Below are 18,953 nucleotides of genomic sequence, written 5' to 3' on the forward strand. Positions count from 1 at the left end.
CATAACCAGAGAAATGACACTGCATGAGTTAGGGATCCTAAACAAATGCAGACATAGCCAAAGAAATGACACTGCATGGTTTAGGGACATTAACCCGATGCAGACAAAGCCAGAGAAATGACACTGCATGGTTTAGGGACATAAACCCGATGCAGACAAATCCAGAGAAATGACACTGCATGGTTTAGGGACATTAACCCGATGCAGACATAGCCAGAGAAATGACACTGCATGAGTTAGCGATCCTAAACAGATGCAGACATAGCCAAAGAAATGACACTGCATGGTTTAGGGACATTAACCCGATGCAGACATAGCCAGAGAAATGACACTGCATGCTTAGGGATCCTAAACAGATGCAGACATAGCCAAAGAAATTACACTGCATGATTTATGGCCATTAACCCGATGCAGACATAGCCAAAGAAATGACACTGCATGGTTTAGGGACATTAACCCGATGCAGACAATACCAAGTGAATGACACCCTCGCTGATAAAATAGTAAAGGAGACCTACTTATATTAGCCAGCTTTTCTATACGGTAACTAAACATACCAGTGCCTTGTCCCTGTTATCACGGTGCAACTTTGTACATCGGGCCACTTTCTGGCCTCTCTCACACTTTGCCATGACGAGCGTTATTGGTTGTACAAATGTGCAAATTGGTTCAACGTTGATGTGATGTGTCATGTAGTCTGGTTGAATGTTGTTTTGTCTGATCTTTAGATAGCATCATGGTGGAACAGTGTACCTGATGAAGAGAGTAGTAAATGTGACATCTGACTGGAACAGATTGTGTATTGGACGATTTGTCAAACTGGGAGAGGTCACAAAGGGAGTGAACAGTTGAAATTATTCACTGTGTATGAATGTATAGGAGGTAACGCGCTGGACATTTGCTGTAGGCAAAAGACATCGAAACATTTAGCATGTTGAATTGTGTTTTGACGTGAACTTTGATTTGAGTCGATAAATCCGAACCGAGTAATTAACTTGCAAAGTTAAGGAGCAGTGAACCCAGCTTTGTATTTTACAATGTAGATACAGACAATATTGTTTTTTCGGATGATTAACATGTAATGGTAATAACTCCACCTGGACTAACGCATTGTCTCAGAAGACCTATAATTTTAAAGAACAAATAATCCTATTTACATTGGAAAGGAGCCTTAGTAACATGGGGGTTGGGGGTGGGGAGTTAATCTTAGAAAATCTAGAGTTGGTTCATTTAGATTTTTAGAATTGCGCCTTTACTTAAGACGATATAGACGTTTGGGCATTTACAAGCATTTTAGACATTCAACGATTTTGTTTTTAAAAAGCAGGAAAATGTCATTTGCTTCGTGAAATGGATCGGTGGTCCTAAACATATTTGCTCAGTATATTGTGTTGATTCAATTCGTTGGGATTGTATCTGTTCCCAAATCGAGTGTGCTATAACAATTCATGCGTGAAACGCACGGGAAAAATGAACTTCTCGATATTTATCAGACAACCTGTCTCCCTCTTGTTTCAAGTGGATCGTTCTGTGGGGCGTTCCCAAGTATGCAAATTGGGGTCATTTGTCAGGTCGTGGATCATCTTATATGTGTTTACCAGCAGTATGCACTATGAGACAATATGTCACCTCCTCGCGGACTATCATAGGGGTTCAAACAAAAATTTAAAAACCACTTTAATAAGAAGGTATCCGTGTCCTAACTAGTTTTCCACTTGCCCTAATTGTTATGACATAATCATGATGATGTAATTATGAAAGAATAAATCAACATGGTATTTGATGTTAAAGTTTACTGGACTATTTATCGAAAAGTGATAGTCAAGAACAAAAACCCTACTTTATTATCAGTGTGAAATATAATAGCTACATTTTGAGCAGATATGAAATGAGTTTATTTGCAGTTTAAAATCGAAAGCGGAAATTATCCAATAGCCCACGGACATGTAAGACACTATTTACTTCATTGCCAGAAATGAAAACTGACTTGTACGGGGCGTCGGGCGATGTGATTTTTTCACCCCGTATCACACCCCCCTACGCAAACAATCGGTTTACCCGCGCGTCAAATGGCATGATAAGTGTTCCTACTAACACAAAACTTCCATACGTGACAAGCCTGCCCAGTACATCGAACAGGAGCTTTATATTTACACGCTCATCAAATCGGTCATGCACTAAATATTACGTAACAGAGTGAAATCGGTATCAGTCTGCGTCAGTCCATGTGTCGGGCCAGGATACACACCAAAGCATAAACTGTGGAAGGACCAAGATCACCTTGACCCGGAGTGCTCGTTTGAGGCCGGTTAGGAGCGATCGTGCGAACATGTTGTGGAAAGGCCAGCCATTACATCCACCATGTGTTTCTTTGGGGACGTTCATGACGGAAAGGTTCGATCAGCTTGGAGAAAAGGTTGCCTTGGTGAGTAAATTGGACACTAGTCACGCTCATGTCGACCTCCTTTCCCCCTATCTTAATAGCAGTGTCCGTGGACCAGGTTCGTTGACCTAGGTTCTCGGTCACTCTTTGCGGTCAGCGTATCTTAGAGGTTTTGGTTGTCATAGTGGCCCGTCATAGTAGTAACTGAAAATCTCGTCTGTCGGAAAGAGTTCCGCCTGTAGCCCTCTCTTTTTACATTGGATATTTCCACTTTCCCTGGTGTAATATTCCAACACTGAATTAGTTCACTGATTGTTTTTTTATACTTGTTCTGGTTTACTGAATGTATATTTGGGCTGAGGTATGCATGTCAGTTTGTAATTTTGGCTTTTGATTGGGGTGGAGGGTACGGGTGAAACTTTTGAGCTTACCAGTCCGTCTCACAGTCCCTGAACTATATTATTTTCCCTTAGTTGGAGGCCTGTCTTCCCTGTAATGCTAAAGCCCTAAATGAAGCAAGCGGAATTTCCACAGGCCCTGAATCTCTTTTCACCCTGTGGCTCCTTTTCAAATTCAAAGAGTTTATGTTACAATCAAAATTACATATATCCAGATACTAAGCGTAAGTCTACTGGAAAAGTACATTATCTCGCGTCCAAGCGCGAGTGCGAGTGTGCACAGTGCTCAGTTATGACCTGGTGTATGTCCTCTATTGTTAGATTTCCAGCTGATAAACACGTTACTATTGGAAACTTCGGGTCATATGTTTTCTCAACTTGATATTTTAAAGTTTAGATATCGCAAGAATTTGGCGATGCTTATAACAGTACATCACTCTTCAAACAAGATATGTGGGGCGGTGGGATAGTCAAGTGGTTAAGGCATTAGCTCATCTCGCCGAAACACGGGTTTGATTCCGACATGGATACAATGTGTGACGTCTAACTCTGGTGTCCCCCCGCCGTGACATTGTTTGAATATTGCTGAAAGAGGCGTAAAAACATACTCACTCACTCACTCACTCACTCACTCACTCACTCACTCACTTACTCACTCACTCACGGACTCTCGCTAAGATGTGTTCAGGCGTGTGTGAACAACGCCATTGAAAACTTAAGCCACTTGATCCATTATTCAAGCTTCAAATTGTGTTTACAGTTTGAAATTACAAGAGAGATAATTGATACCACGGTCATATTAATTCAGATTTTGTTTACACGATTTTAAATAAAAATCAACAAATATGTTGAATGACTTGCATGTTCGCATGGTCATATGGGAACCATTCTACTGAATCATCTATATTCAATAACCAAAATATATATTTCGCAGAGTATATTCATGATGATGGGACCCCTGCAGGTCTGGGACAGGCCTTCAGCAACCCATGCTTGCCATAAAAAGCGACAATGCTTGCCGTAAGAGGTGACTAACGGGATCGGGTGGTCAGGCTGATCGATGCTGCTACTGTTGATCACTGGATTGTCTGGTCCACTCTCGAATATTTACAGACCGCCGTCATATAGCTGGAATACTGCTGAGTACGGTGTAAAACTTTACTCACTCATGATGAGGGGACTGAATGTTGATCAGGTATTGATAGTGTTCAGTATGCTATTGAAATATGCAACAAAGACAGTCCTCTGTTTCTACAAAAATGGTCTCAATAATTTGTACAATAAAATGTACACTCATGAATTATTTTCACAAAAATGTCATCAGCTTTCCCCTCTCTCTGAAACGAGTTACTCTTCTCACTTCCGGTTTCCTTGATGGCCTTACTGTGTATCATGTTTTCAGCTTCAGAAATATGTTGCATATCAGGCAATATATGTCTCGAAATCATATCATTTTTCATAAAGCCCGGCCCTACCTGCTATGCTAAAGCCCTAACTGAAGCAAGTCTAGATTTTCCTGAGGTTCAGGATCTCTGTTCTCCCTGTATATATTCAGAGACTAAGCGCTTGTCTAGTTACAATGTCCATGACCTGATAGTACTTGGGTCCAATGTCCAACCGTAGCTACTTCTCTCTCTCTCTCTCTCTAATAAAAGTGAAAAGATAACAATTGATAATCTGTAAGAGGAGAACACGTTGCATTTAAACAGTACCAATAATGTACATTCAATAGCTGTATTTCTGAAAGCCGTGTTCAGTGTCTGAAACAGCGACGTAGTGTTACTAGCGCCACGTGCAACTGGATACTTAAAGTAGTCCGTATATCTAGTGCACCTGATCCACTTACTTTGTCTTCTAAGTGTTTTTATTTATTTATTTTTTTTTTTTTTTGGCGTCGTGCCATATACCACCTGTTTGTCTATGGCATTTAAAGTCAGCGAGTGAGTTTACTTTCACGCCGCATTCAGCAACATTCCAGCCAGGCGCGGTCTGTTAAGAATCGAGTGCAGACCAGACAATCCTGTGATCAACAGCGTTAGCATCGATCAGCGCAATTTGGTTATAATGACGTGTCATCAAAGTCAGCGAGCGTGGCCACCCGATCCCGTTGATCTTCTCTACCGACATTGGATTACTGAAGATCAGTTCTAGCCCGGATCCATTAGATAGATCCATTATGTATTTTACTCATGTAATGAAGAAAAGATATCATACCAATACTCCGACATACTGAGAAAGCACGTAGTGCTATGTAGATAGTGGTCAAAGGTAAATTACAATTTCTCAATAATGTATAATGGTACTTCTTCGCCGCAGGTGATGTGATCACTTTCTAAATGGCATTGCATGTATCCTTTCAGGGAGCAGTCCGGGTTTACTTTTGTTAGAAGGGTACATGAAAAACGTATTCCAGACTATCAGTTTTGTAGAAGGATCGGTGTCTGAGTGGGTTAGATTGCTGACTTCTATGGATAACGTGTTAGACTGTGAGTGCATTGGGTCCAACCCCTTAAAAGTACTAGTATCTTTACTTTACTGAGAAAGTGTGGTTCCAATTATAAGGTGTTGTACTTAGAAATTTGCTATCAGATGCTTCCATGATCATATTAACATGTTTTCTCAGATCGACTCGAACACTGGCCGTTCCATGTCGTACCGCGAGCTCTCGGCCACAGTCCGACGTCTGGCCCGTGGGCTTAGTAACCTCGGATTCAAGAGAGGTGACGTTCTCTGCATGTTCTCCCCGAATGTAATCGAATACCCAATCGTGTTCTACGCAGTTGCCTCCCTTGGTGGTGTATTCCAAGCGACCAATCCGCTCTACAATGCAGGTAAGTGGGTCAGATCAGTTTTTATTTGATATAACGCAAATCACAGCCCAGTTAAATTAATGAAAAATGTACGTGATTTCCAGTATGAAAATGAAGATGGTCTTGGGGCTCCTTTTCAATATTATTTTTTGTCTGATGAACTGTTTCTTCTGTAAAATATGTTCATCTCAGAGACTAAATGTTAATCTAAAGACATGCATCAGATTTTTGCAAATGAATATCGACACTGTTCTGTGCCAATGTTCAGTTCGACAAATTACATCTACATCATCCCAGGAACGTAATATACCATGCCAGTCATGAATATTCACAGGGGTCAACAGTCAATGGGCAAGAGGTTCTTCTTTCTCCTTTGGTCTGAAGGATTGGACCTTACCGAAGTAGTCACACTTACACAATCCCCGTTTCCAGCGGAATCCTCAGGATGGACAGAGTGTCAGTGCAGCCAAACAAAAATAAAGTCTGAATGATTACTGTGCTTGTTCGCAGAAACTGCCTAGTAAATTCATTGGATGGCTGCCATACATAGCATAGAGTAACCCGCGGACATGTACTTGTAGGCAGTATAGCTTCAGTTTTCAAGTGGAGCTTCATATTGATCATGATCGAGAGCACAGGTCACCCGGTTGCCTTCTTTAGGTCTGCAAGGATCCAGTGATCTTGTGTTCAAATCATGGTTCCCCTTATTGTGACCTATGGTTTCTCAAGTTTTACGCTGTCACCCACTCCCCAACCTCGCCAACACACGCACGCACGCACGCACGCACGCACGCACACATACCGACATGCTGTGATATAACTGGAAGGTTACTAGTTAAAACCAACTCACTCTCTATGTGTTTCTCCAGATGAACTCAAACACACCTTCGACATCTGCAACAGCAAGTTCCTTCTAACCCTACCGAACATGCTACCAGTGGTCAAGCAGGCCCAGAGTCACGCCATTCAGGTGAGGGGAGTCAGGAGGTTACCTGTCTTTCACCAGCAACCACTGTTTAGATTTACAGTATCACTATTCCCATAAGTATAAGTGTGGCGTGTGTGTTTAGGCCGAGTGTCCATGAGGAGCTTGACAGCAAAATGTGAAATGATGCATTACAACAGTTACCACTCACCTGTACAAGGTTATAGGGACCCTTTAAGGTCCAGGGTAGAGATTTTCGAAGCTCCCTTAGCGCCAAGATAGTCGTAAGTCAATGTTAATGTATGGCACTTACGACTCAGCTCTAAGAGAGCTTCGAAAATCTATACTCTGGATAGAATTGAACTTCAGCAACCCATGCTTGTAAGAAGAGACAAATCGGGCGGTGAGACTCGCTGACTTGTTTGACACATGTCATCGTACCCCAAATGTATAGTATGATGCTCATGTTGCAAACTCGATTATTTAAAGACCGCCGCCATATAGCTAGAATATTTCAGTGTGAATGTTTTAACAATCAATCAATCAAGGTTATAAAACACTCACAGATGTTTTCAACTCGTACATTTCAGAAGGTTATCGTACTGGGTAAGTCAGAAGGGTGTGTCAGTTTCTCCACTCTCATCACGTCCGATATTTCCGACGCACCAGTCAGCGACCGAGGCATCGACCCGAAGAACGATGTCACGGCAATCTTATTTTCTAGTGGAACAACCGGAAAACCCAAAGCAGCACAGATAACCCACTATGCAGTGACGTCCAACGTGCTACAAATGTTGTATGTAATTATATTTTCTGCTATCTGTTGGTTTGTGTGTATTCCGTTACTAGCAAAACAACACACTAAATATGGCACTTTAGATCTATTTTGGGACTTTGTTTTCGTATGCCAGCACACCGTTTTTCCCGCCGCACGCATGCACCCACGTACGACCTCACACCTATCTGTTCTTGTGTTTGTGTGCGTGCATGTGTGTGTGCATCGCTGAAACTGTAGCTTTGGTGTTAAGAGTACTAAATTTCATCTACACATCCGCTGAAATTACAAGGGGATGTCAATAAGTTTTGAGCCTTGGGCATTTTTCATACCCAGAGGTCACAGCCTATGGTATGACATTGAACCTTGGGGTGTAGCTGATGTGATATATAAGTTTTGGTATCCTACTCTCAGAAGTTATTGAACAGCTCACATTGACAGAAAGAGACCCCCCTCACGGCAGTGAAAATGAATAAAATTGAGTATAGAGCAGTAATTAAGTTTTTAGTTCTTGAAGGAAACTCGGCGAAGAACATTGAAGAAAGGCTTTCAGCAGTTTATGGGAAGTCCTCCCCTTCATCTGCTACCATCAAACGATGGGTCAATGAATTTAAGCACGGTAGAGAGAGTCTTGAAGATGACCCCCGTCCAGGTCGCCCAACAACAAGCACTAGTCAGGAAAACATTGACAGAGTGCATAGACTTCAAAAAGTTCAAAGCCTCCAGATCAGTGCAGAAGGTAATGGCGACAGTCTTCTGGGATAGCAAAGGCGTCATCCACATAGATTACTTACCAAAACGAAGAACAATGAATGGGGAATATTACGCTAACTTGTTGAGGAAAGTGCGACAATCAATCAAGGAGAAGCGCCGGATGATTTTGATAGTTACAAATACCCCCATTTAAATTGAAAAGAATACCCTGTGGTACTGGAAATGCAGAGCCTGAGGCTGAGGAAATCTAGAATTGCTTCGTTTAGGTTTTCATGTAGGAAAATACCATAAATTTGGTTCAGGGACTGTGAGACACACCATTTCATCCGTTACATATATGTTCGAGTTCTCTTTACTGGCGACTAACGGGGTCGAGTGGTCAGGCTTGCTGACTTGGTTGACACATGTCATCGGTTTCCAACTGCGCAGATCGATGTTCATGTTTTTGATCCCTGGATTGTCTGGTCCAGACTCGATTATTTACAGACAGCCGCCATATAGCTGGATTATTGCTAAGTGCGGCGTAAAACTCAACTCACTTTCTTTACTGGAATCATCAAACGAACATGACTGACAGGAATGCCCTTATAATGCCATGTGTACAGCTATGTTTGATATTTTCGTATTGTCGCCCATTCACCATGGGGTATAAGGAATTCTATTTGTAATTTAATTACATTATCAGCAAGTTAGACAACACCATCCCCGAAATTTTGATTGTTTCAATGCGTGCAAAAGCTCCCTTTTTACAGTGATATGAAATACAACTGAGAATGTTTAGCTCAATGTGTGTTTAACTCACTGAATCTATGTACATGGTCACATAGTCGCCCTTATTTTATTTTATTTTATTTTTTTTTGAGTTTGGGTCGTGGTCAGCTTTTCTGCACCTCTCGTCGTCTTCCACTGGAATGATATAGAGAGTAGATGAATATCTCCTCTCTGAAAGGAACATATTTTGCAGCAAGAATATGATGTTAATAAAATGTAATTGAAAGGTAATCCAAACTTGCCACGCATTCTACACTTGCATGGGCTGCACCGGACATGTTATGTTAGTAGTGGTAGAATATATTCTTTTTTAACTTGAAATCTCAGGGAAGTTCGAGAGATGTTAAATACCAGTTCTATTCCATCAAGCCAATTATCATGTTGTTTTAGTGCATTACTCTCCTCATTCTTGTATTAATTTTCTGTCTTCAGCATTGGTAAACATGTTTTATTCGTAGTGCCTCTGTATATATACCCCTTGGTACCCCTTGGTACTCCCTACTATTCACCCGGTGAAGGAGCATACGCTCCGAAACGTCGGTTTATCCACAATAAAGATGTTGCTTAGTAATGAGCAACACCGCAAATCGGAACGCCCACCCCTATTGTCCGTAGATGGTCTGCAGCAGTTTGATTGGCCGTTTCAGCTCCATTTCGTAGAACCTGATTCTAAATAATGAATGAAACCAAGCAAAACAATTGTTTGTTGAGCAGAATCAAAGGGTTTTGCTGAAAAGATAGTCCACAGTTTATCGTTCTTTGAATAAAGCTTGGAATACTGTTTAGTGCAGTTGCATAGAGCAGATGTGGGAGGCACGCTCAAACCTTCGGATGTATTTGGATGTTAAGTTTTACAGACACAAGCGTTCCCGCATGGTGTGTTTGTCATGAGAAGTCATCTTTGTTCTTGTACTTGGTATGAACCTTTGTCTCTAATCGTAACGGTTTCGGAGTAATCTGCTTGTTTCACCAGGGCGACGGGAAACCTGACTGACAAGGACTCGTACGTGACGTTCTTACCATTCTTTCACATCTATGGACTTGGGCCTATCATCACCGGCGGCTTGTACAGCGGGGCCAAGAACGTCGTCATGTCCAGGTTCGAGATCCACGAGTACTTGCGTAACGTACAAGAACACAAGGTGAGTGTGACGGTGTAGGGACCGTATCTTGCAGTACATATTTCAGTATAAACCTGCTATAGTCATTCGTTGGTTTCCCATTAATTTTCGACTCACTGTGCGCATGCACAGGGCGTGCAAAAATATCTCCATTTTGGTCGTATGTTTTACGGATAGTGTAAACTCACACTAAAGAAAGCAAAAATAAAAACATACATATGAGTATGTCAAGCGCAAGTGATCTCGACCATAGCCAAACATTAATCGCATTAACCTGTTCAGAAAATGACTTACTTTTCGACATTGAGGATGTTGCAAAAAATCCTGCATCTCAGAATCCGATTTACACAGTGCTGATGCCATATCTATAACTGGTATTATGTTTACATATTTAACACTCAAAATAAATTCTATATACGAGGGTTGGCTGAAAAGTTCTCAGCCTGAGTGGTTGTTCCCCACCAGGTAGAGACAGGTGTTTGCCACCAATGAGGACAATCATTTAGTGAATCATAGACACAAGAACTACAAACGTACTAATAGTTTTATCTCAACTACAGCTCTTTTGGTAAACCTACCCTCTGAAATCATCCGAAATGGACAAAACTGAATACAGGGCAGTCATCAAGTACTTGCAAAAGAAAGGGATGTCCCCAACACAGATACGTGCTGACATGGTCTCCACTCTAGGGGATGATGCTCCTTCATTTTCCACGGTAAAGAAGTAGGCTGCAGAATTTAAGCGTGGCAGACAAAGCCTTGATGATGACCAATGCTCAGGAAGGCCTTCAACAGCAACCACTCCAGAAAACATCACGCGAGTGCTCGATATGTTGATGGATGATCGACGATTGACTACTCGTCATATTGCTAGTGGAGTGGGCATCTCTCATGAGAGGGTTGAGCATATTATCCCCAACGAATTAGGAATGACGAAAGCTTCTGCAAGATGGGTGCCAAAGCTCTTGACAGCAGAACAGAAACGTGTCAGGTTCCAGACGTCCCTTGACAATTTGTGTCGTTTTGAAGCAGATCCCGATGATTTTATGGCACGATTTGTAACCATGGATGAGACCTGGAAACATCACTTTCAACCAGAAACCAAACTACAGTCAAAACAGTGGAAGCATCCTGATTCACCAGCTCCGAAGAAAGCCAAGTCTGTTCCTTCAGCTGGGAAGGTGATGGCATCAGTCTTTTGGGATTCCAGGTGTATTCTGCTCATTGATTATCTTGAAAAAGGTCAAACTATCAACGGCAGATACTATGCTGATCTACTGAACCAGTTGCGAGAAGCAATCAAAGCCAAACGACGAGGGATGATCGCTAAAGGTGTCCTCTTCCACCAAGACAATGCGCTTGTTCACAAATCATTGGTGGTCATGTCAACAATCCGCGATTGTGGCTTTGAACTCATTGACCATCCTCCGTATTCACCTGATTTGGCACCTTCTGACTTCTACCTGTTCCCCAAAATGAAAAAAGAACTCCCCGGTCGCCATTTTGCAAGTAATGATGACGTCTTTTCCGCTGTGACTGATTTTTTTAGGGTAGCTGAAGAAGATTTCTTCTTAACCGGGATTCGGGCCTTGCAGCATCGCTGGCAAAAGTGTGTGAAATTGGAAGGGGACTATGTAGAAAAATAAATTACAAACGTGGACTTTGTAACTTTTTTTCACAGTGAGGCTTAGAACTTTTCAGCCAAACCTCGTATATCCAAATAATGTCGGGTGAGATTTTTGGCGCCAGTGTCTTGAACTGTCTGTCAGAAATTTAGTATGTTCTTTTTTGTGTGTCATGTAATCCACCTCCTATATTTTCTCCCTTGTTTCAGTGGTTGAAACACTGTGACTTGGCACCTGCTTATGGCCGGCCGCCAGTTGTGCAAACAACCCATCACCACATTACATGTTTAGATAACTGATACAAAAACATTCATTCATGTTTCCAAATCATTTTTGTTAGTTTTTGAGAGGTGTTGAGTAATTCCGTAAATATCTGAAATGACGTTTTAGCTCCCAGGGCTGCTCACCCCTCCATAACCGCGCCGTGCTTGAAGGATCAAGAAGAATACATGTATACATATTAAAGATAAAACAGAAGTTGTTATCCACAGAACATGTTGTATACTTATGCTTACCTCTACCTGTTCATTAAGAATATCGTGTGATCATGTTCGGTCCACACTGACATGGTATACAGCGAGCAATACGAGACAAACGATACCTTCAGTCTTCATTGCGGAAGATTCCACTTCAAATGTTCGCCTCAATTTGATTTCATCTCGTGAGCGTTAGTGCATTCTGAAAGGATGTTATTTGTATACCTACCGATTCCTTGAAACCTTTAGTAGCATAAATATGGCAATTTGTCGATAATTTTTGCAGCCTTAGCTGTTCGGAGCATCAGTAGGACGCCATATTATGAAACATATTACGGTTATCTCACAGAAGTTTGATACCAGAATGCGTATCACTTCTTAAACAAATATGGCTGCAGGTTTCCTGTGCGACTATGTACGTACATGCGGTGACACTGCATATCCATTTCTTAGGCAACCGTGCTGCACGTAGTGCCACCTGTCATGGTTCTGCTGACCACTGTGCCTGCTGCACGACAGTATGACCTGAGCAGTGTCGGCCGAGTTATCTGTGGAGCTGCGCCGCTCAGTCAGGACATCGAAAGGAAGGTTCTAAAGATATTCAACATCAAGCACGTAACACAGGGTAATACTGGGTACATTCCACCTCAGTAGAACAGTAGGACGGTTTTTTTCTGTTCTCAGTAAATAGAAAACTCTACATCTACAAACAAAATGCCAGGAATTTTTCCGGTCTAAGTAAGCTTAGTCTCAGTGTATTTCGTTACGCTCCTCTACTGAGTCAACAAACTCTAGTAGGAGGTCGCGTCAGGTGACCTTTCAGATTGACCAATCAGAACACAGCTTTACCGAATCGCGTAAGTGGACATTCGCACATACCTTTTGAACTTTTACCTCGAAAAGATTTGAACACGAACGATTCCAAATGCGAAATTTCCGTAAGATCGCTTCAGGGTGATGACTATGGAGCAGCTTCAACATTGTCAACAGTGAGGAAACAGTATTTGTCAATATTGGAGGATGTCAGCTGGCGGACACACTGGCTAACTGTAACCATATTTTCCGAAAGCCCTAAGCGTAAATACTAAAGGTCAAATATATGTGTCTATATGTCGCATATGAGGTATGCGAATTTTCATTTGTTGAAGGATCGGTGTAAGTGACTGGGGGCATTTGTTAAGTCCCGCCAAACCTTAAACAGTAACCGTTGTCTGATTGGCCACCTCGCGTTTGATTGGAAGGTCACAGGTTGCCCAACGGCTAGCTGACGCAACCTCCTTCTAAGGTTTGTTCCAGTAACGAATAATACTGAGACTATGTTTGTTTAGGCTGGGAACTATTCATTCATGACGCTGTTACTTAAGTTACTTCGAACAATCTATAAGCTGAAAAAAGATCATTTACTAAATAAACGATCAAATTTGTGTTCAAAGCGTTTTGCACAAACAAGTGGCCCATCTGGAGATTAATACAGCTGATAAAGATACTTAGTTTGTAAAATGTTTTTAACTATGGGATGTTTCTTCCAGGCTTCGGAATGACGGAATGTCTGGTGACTCACTTAACACTAGATGAGAAGTACAGGTTCGGGTCGGTGGGCGTTCTTCTACCAGGAGCTGAATGTAAAGTAAGGCAGACATGCCCAATACAGTACTCCCCCTCGAACACCGCTGACCGTTCGCGTCTCTGATATTATATAATAGTCCATGTTTACTGCTACGGTGGTTATGGTGTCGTGGCCCATAAGAGCAGAGGCGTCTGTGTCATTAGAGCCGACGTATTATGAGGAACATGTCGTAACTTGTGGCCATGTTGATCGTGTGCAATCGCGCCCAACGGCGTGGTTGCTCGTGTGCAACCGTGGCTTAGTGGCGTGGCCGATAGTGTGTAATTATGCCCAACGACGTTTGTAGAAGCGTGTGGTCGTGGCTCATAGTGTGGAAACATGCCCAATTGCGTGGTTGATACTTTGTAAATGTGCCCAACGGTATGGTTGGTATTGTGTGATCGTGCCCGACGGCGTGATTGATCATATGCACTCGTGCCCAACGGCGTAGATGATAGTGTGCACTCATTCCCAAGGTGGTGGTCGATAGTGTGCAACCGTGTCCAAGGGTGTGGTAGTTAGTTTCAAATGTGCCCTGACGTCATGGTTGATCTTGTACATTCTTGCCCCGAAGGCGTGGATCATTTCTTAATTTGTCTACACAACTGTTTTACCATCCCGAGGTTCGGTCACCAGAAACTACCGAGATATGGTTGTAATGTAGCTGACTAAGTGCAAAAACAGTATTCATGTGTATATTTCACAGATAGTCGACCTGGAGACCGGCAAGGCCCTGCCTGCTAATAGAGAGGGTGAGTTATGTGTGAGAGGACCAAGCTTGATGAAAGGGTACCTGTCAAACCCTGTTGCCACGAGAGCCATGTTAACTGAAGATGGATGGATGAAGACAGGTAGCGAATCAATAACTAGTAGTTTATCATACTTTCTAAAATACGTTTCTTTCAGGAGGAAAACGATTTTAAAGTAATTTTTCCTCTGAACATTTCGTAATTTATGCGTCACATTAAGCAACATACTATGTTTCGTCGTAGCATGTGTCAGTAGTCTCTGTCAAATACATTACAATCGTGGGTTGCTCTTGTACTAATCTGTAGGCTTCCGTACTTAACACGTCGCCCCTTACTCCCTATACAAAGTCAGGAAGTATGGCGTGTTGGAAAAAGCTCGAAATTGTTTGTTCAGGCAAATCTTCAAAACACTGTATTATTTTACCGCTAAATATTGTATCATGCTCTGCTTTTATAACTACCGAATGCAACTGAAGCTGTTCGCCTCGAGAGTGAGGGAATAGCACACATTTCACATATACATAATGAAAATACAATATGAGGGAACATATGTGTCTCTCTTGTGTCCCGATGAAAGCAGCCACCCATCGACGGAATGCTTCCATATTAACCATGAGTCCATAGCGGCCCTTTGATGTAGCAGGACACACTGTTGCAGTACAAGGCTCACTCAATCACTGGAGGACTTCCCGGGAGTTTATATTGGGGTTATACAAAACCATGCATATTTAATGCACAAATATGCACATGGTTGTTTATTTACTAATCTACCTTCTCAACAGGTGATGTTGGCTATGTTGATGATGACGGGTTTCTCTTCATTGTTGACCGCCTGAAGGAGCTCATCAAATACAAGGGATTCCAGGTAATGTAGGGGGAACAAGATGGCCCCCTGACATCCCCGAAAATGGCCACCCTGACATAGTTCATGATCAGCTACTGCCCAAATCGACAATCAAGTTCAAGTTCAAAGTGTTCATTGTATGAAAGAGCATTGGCCTATATACAAACCATAGATACAATATGTGAGTCTATTCATGCAGCTGTAGTCATTGATTCAATTAGTAGAAACATGAATATTAACATTCAGTGTGCAGGTAGAATAATCACATAATAGAATTTCTTAGTTTCAGTGCGGGATGTACATATAATGCCACATCGGACAAAATTGGTTCATTTTTGGATGCCATGAGATTAGCGAAAACGGTATAATTGACATGATTAGGACAATACTGTTCGCCAAGATATTTTCTTCGCAGTAACGTAAAAGTTGGGCTCAAAAACATAAAATGGAATTCATCTTCAGTTCCAGAACTACACCAAGGGCGTAATCGTAAAGACTTTACTATATCACAATCTCAAAGAACTGATGATCACTTCAAGAATAGCGCTCAGGCACTGAATATATATTTGATTTTGATAGAAACAAGTAACATTTAAAATGAAAGAAGCTTTAGTGGGATATGAAATCCTGAACCGAAGGAAATCAGGACTCGCCTTAGGTCCTTAGCACCGCAGGAAGGGATGGACGGTAGGGAAAATACTGGATGTCTTTCACCGTTAACTGTACTTATAGCCTGGTGTGGAACACGAAGTACAGGAAGCGCTCGTTAAATCACAAATAGACAGTATATGAAGGTGACTGTGCTTGTCCTCTGTTGAAGACAACCACGCTGAAACGTAAATATCGTACTTATAGTGAAAGCTAGTGTCCCGTCGCAGTAGCTGTTTCCTCCTCATCTCACCGGAGGAGGATGTAAATGTATTGTTCCTAACACCAAACCCGAGTTAGTGAGTAAATATTGCTTAAAGCTTCATCACCAGTTTTCCATCTATTCGCATCATCTCCGCATCATATAATTTTGCTCTAAAGGGCCGAAGAACCTGAGCTGAAATCAGCATTCCAGCGACACTGGAAGAGATCGGTTTGAATCTGCCACATGCATGATGGGCTAAATGCATTTGAGCTGGACCTTGTTTGCCACTTTCACCTTGACACTTACGTGTCATGGAGTGTCAGTTGGACGTTTGTGACTATTTGCAATTTATTTGTTTATGGGGAAAATGACAGAAAAGAAGTACCTGTATTTAATCCCCGTCTTCTCGGCGGTGCGTGTCACGACTAGTAAGGTGCTCTGTCTTAAGACCCATTCATCCTTCTAAGACTTGCATTTCCTCACCAGGTGGCGCCAGCTGAACTGGAGGACGTTCTGTTGAGTCACCCCGCCGTGGCAGATGTCGGTGTCATCGGTATCCCGGATGTAGAGGCAGGAGAGTTGCCCAAAGCATTTGTTGTCATGAAGTCGGGGTCAAGGACAACAGAACAAGAACTGCAAGATTTTGTGAAAAGTAAGAAACGCCACGTACGACTTGGTGTCTGTCTTTTCTATTATTTAATGTTTAATAAAATACATTCTCCGATGGACGGGTGAGGTCAACTCAATATGCGTTGACGTCGCGCATACAACACAAATAATAAACGTTGTTGTGGGTTAATGGTCATGAGTCTGACGGTTCTTGGAGGATCCCTAACTTAATGTAACTATGACAGCGGAGTTAAATCGGGCGACTACGGAATAGACAGCAGCAGCAGCATAAAGTATTGGCAAACGAAGTTGCAGCAGCAGCAAAATGATAGATAAAGAAATACTTCCACTGAAAAGCAAGAATATATTTATATTCCCAAATAGTCCCCACCACTGATGAGTGGAGGGACAATGTCACAATATAAGATCCAACTGAAAAGTAGGACCCCTAAATTTAGAACATTGTTATAATATGTTACTTTAAGCCTCCAAGAATCCCGCCACACCAATAACGTTTTATTCATAAGCATTTACAGTGGGATTGTTTGACAATTTATAACAATTTAAAAGTAAAATATATTAAGACAACAAGGCAAGCAAGGGTGGGAAGGGCCGGGATTTAACAAGATGATGTTCACCGTACGATGATACCGGCGCGAATGACATTCAGAAAGTGACGTAAACGACGCGCGTATAATATATGACGTCATTGGTAACCAAGCGACGTGATTTGGCGGCACATAACAGAATGCGGAAGTGAACACGGAAGAAAGTGCGAAAGCCGGAAGTGAATGGTTTTGATAACCGCATTTAGTGTTAATCACTAAATGTAATTATTGTTTTAACTCTGCACTCATCATTCCGCTGTTGTATTAGGGTTGACTGTGCATGCTCGTGTCTGGACAAGGCAGTGATTGATGTTAGAACATGTCCAATTCTGTAGGTGAATGATGGCTTGCAATAATCGATGATCATACCATCTTGGCATATTTCAAGAAACAAGCATTTGGGCTGGTAATCCTTGAAGATATGATGTTAGGTGACGTAAATAGTTTTAATGTATCTGAATGCTTGGATATTCTGCGATTTGGAACAAAACATGTACGTAAAGGTTACTACCTCGATTGGCAACATTTTCGTCCGCTGGTACCCCAACTGCAAGAACAAGGGTAACTTTTGACATGTGACATATAATGAACAACTTTAGATCAGAGAATCGTTTTAGCAGTAAGTGCTAACAGCCATGATTTCCCACCTTGTAGGTAAAGTGTCAGGGACCAAGAGACTCAGGGGAGGAGTTACCTTTCTTCAAGAGATTCCAAAGAGCGCCAGCGGCAAGATCCTCAGAAGAATACTTCGAGACATGGACAAAAACACTGGATCAAAGTTGTAGAAGAGGAACCAAACACTAGGAGAAAATCTGTGTACATGCATACATGCATACAAAGAAACTTGTATACAACGCTCAAATCAGATAATCACTGCTGCAAAGCGCTTTGACGCCCACAACTATACAGATTCAGTAGGCTTGGCTAAACAGATGCGTTTTAGAGGGTACTTGTGTGACCCGTATGTTGATTAGGTTTTCTTACATAAGAAAGGTGCTGCTGATGCAAAAATCGTCCGCCGTAAGACTTGATTCTTGTGCTTGGTACCACCTGGTTTAACGGTTGAAACAATGTAAAAGGAAAACCATTAACAAAGACATGCCTATGACAATTCTCTTGCTCAGACTATTTGTATGCACTTTAATATGTTTACTTATCTGTGTATTATTGAACAATGTGCGATATCAGAACAATAACTACCTGTCACCAATCTTGTTTACTATGTAAACTCATTATCTGTTGATTCAGTAATCTGGTGCTTCACTCTCCGTATCCGGACGCTAATCAGTGGTAACATATTAGCTAATCACACACAGTTGTGCTTCATTAATCCGGCGGTACATCAAAAAGGTTCGGATGTATACTACTTAACCTGTTCGTATTGTCTTCTTGTTAGCATTCTGACAATCACTGCTTGTGAATTTAAGAAAATCTTGGTCAAAAATGATAAATATATGAATGTACAAATATTATAGACCGTGTGGAATGACGAGTAAATGCTGCAAACAATCGGCTTGTATGTTTGTTGTTGTTTGTTTTTTATATCTATGTCCAAGTCATATGAGTGACGGGTGCAGTGGAGAAGCCGAGAAATTAAGATCTGTCGCTCGTCATGCTGATGAGTTGCGTTTTAGGTCACATCGGCATTATTCCAAGTCTACATTTATTAAACCATTCTAAATCCAT

At 41.8% G+C, this 18,953-nt stretch overlaps 1 protein-coding gene across 2 annotated transcripts; it reads left to right on the forward strand.

Moving 5' to 3' along the window:
- The first annotated feature begins 1,972 nt into the window (after nucleotides 1–1,972).
- LOC137277466 (uncharacterized) lies at nucleotides 1,973–18,778 on the forward strand. 2 transcript variants are annotated; one of them, XM_067809198.1, is made up of 11 exons: nucleotides 1,973–2,425; nucleotides 5,405–5,612; nucleotides 6,461–6,561; nucleotides 7,107–7,312; nucleotides 9,750–9,918; nucleotides 12,452–12,623; nucleotides 13,528–13,625; nucleotides 14,311–14,455; nucleotides 15,136–15,218; nucleotides 16,537–16,702; nucleotides 17,922–18,778. In XM_067809198.1, the coding sequence occupies exons 1-11, from the start codon at nucleotides 2,330–2,332 to the stop codon at nucleotides 18,050–18,052; spliced, it is 1,575 nt and encodes a 524-aa protein (XP_067665299.1). In that variant the 5' UTR covers nucleotides 1,973–2,329; the 3' UTR covers nucleotides 18,053–18,778. The 2 variants fall into 2 exon arrangements, with proteins under 2 accessions (XP_067665299.1, XP_067665298.1); XM_067809197.1 differs by having other exon boundaries at nucleotides 2,107–2,425; nucleotides 14,311–14,473.
- Nucleotides 18,779–18,953: the final 175 nt, after the last annotated feature.

The sequence above is a fragment of the Haliotis asinina genome, chromosome 3 (genome assembly GCF_037392515.1).
Source record: "Haliotis asinina isolate JCU_RB_2024 chromosome 3, JCU_Hal_asi_v2, whole genome shotgun sequence".
Classification (NCBI taxonomy): domain Eukaryota; kingdom Metazoa; phylum Mollusca; class Gastropoda; order Lepetellida; family Haliotidae; genus Haliotis; species Haliotis asinina.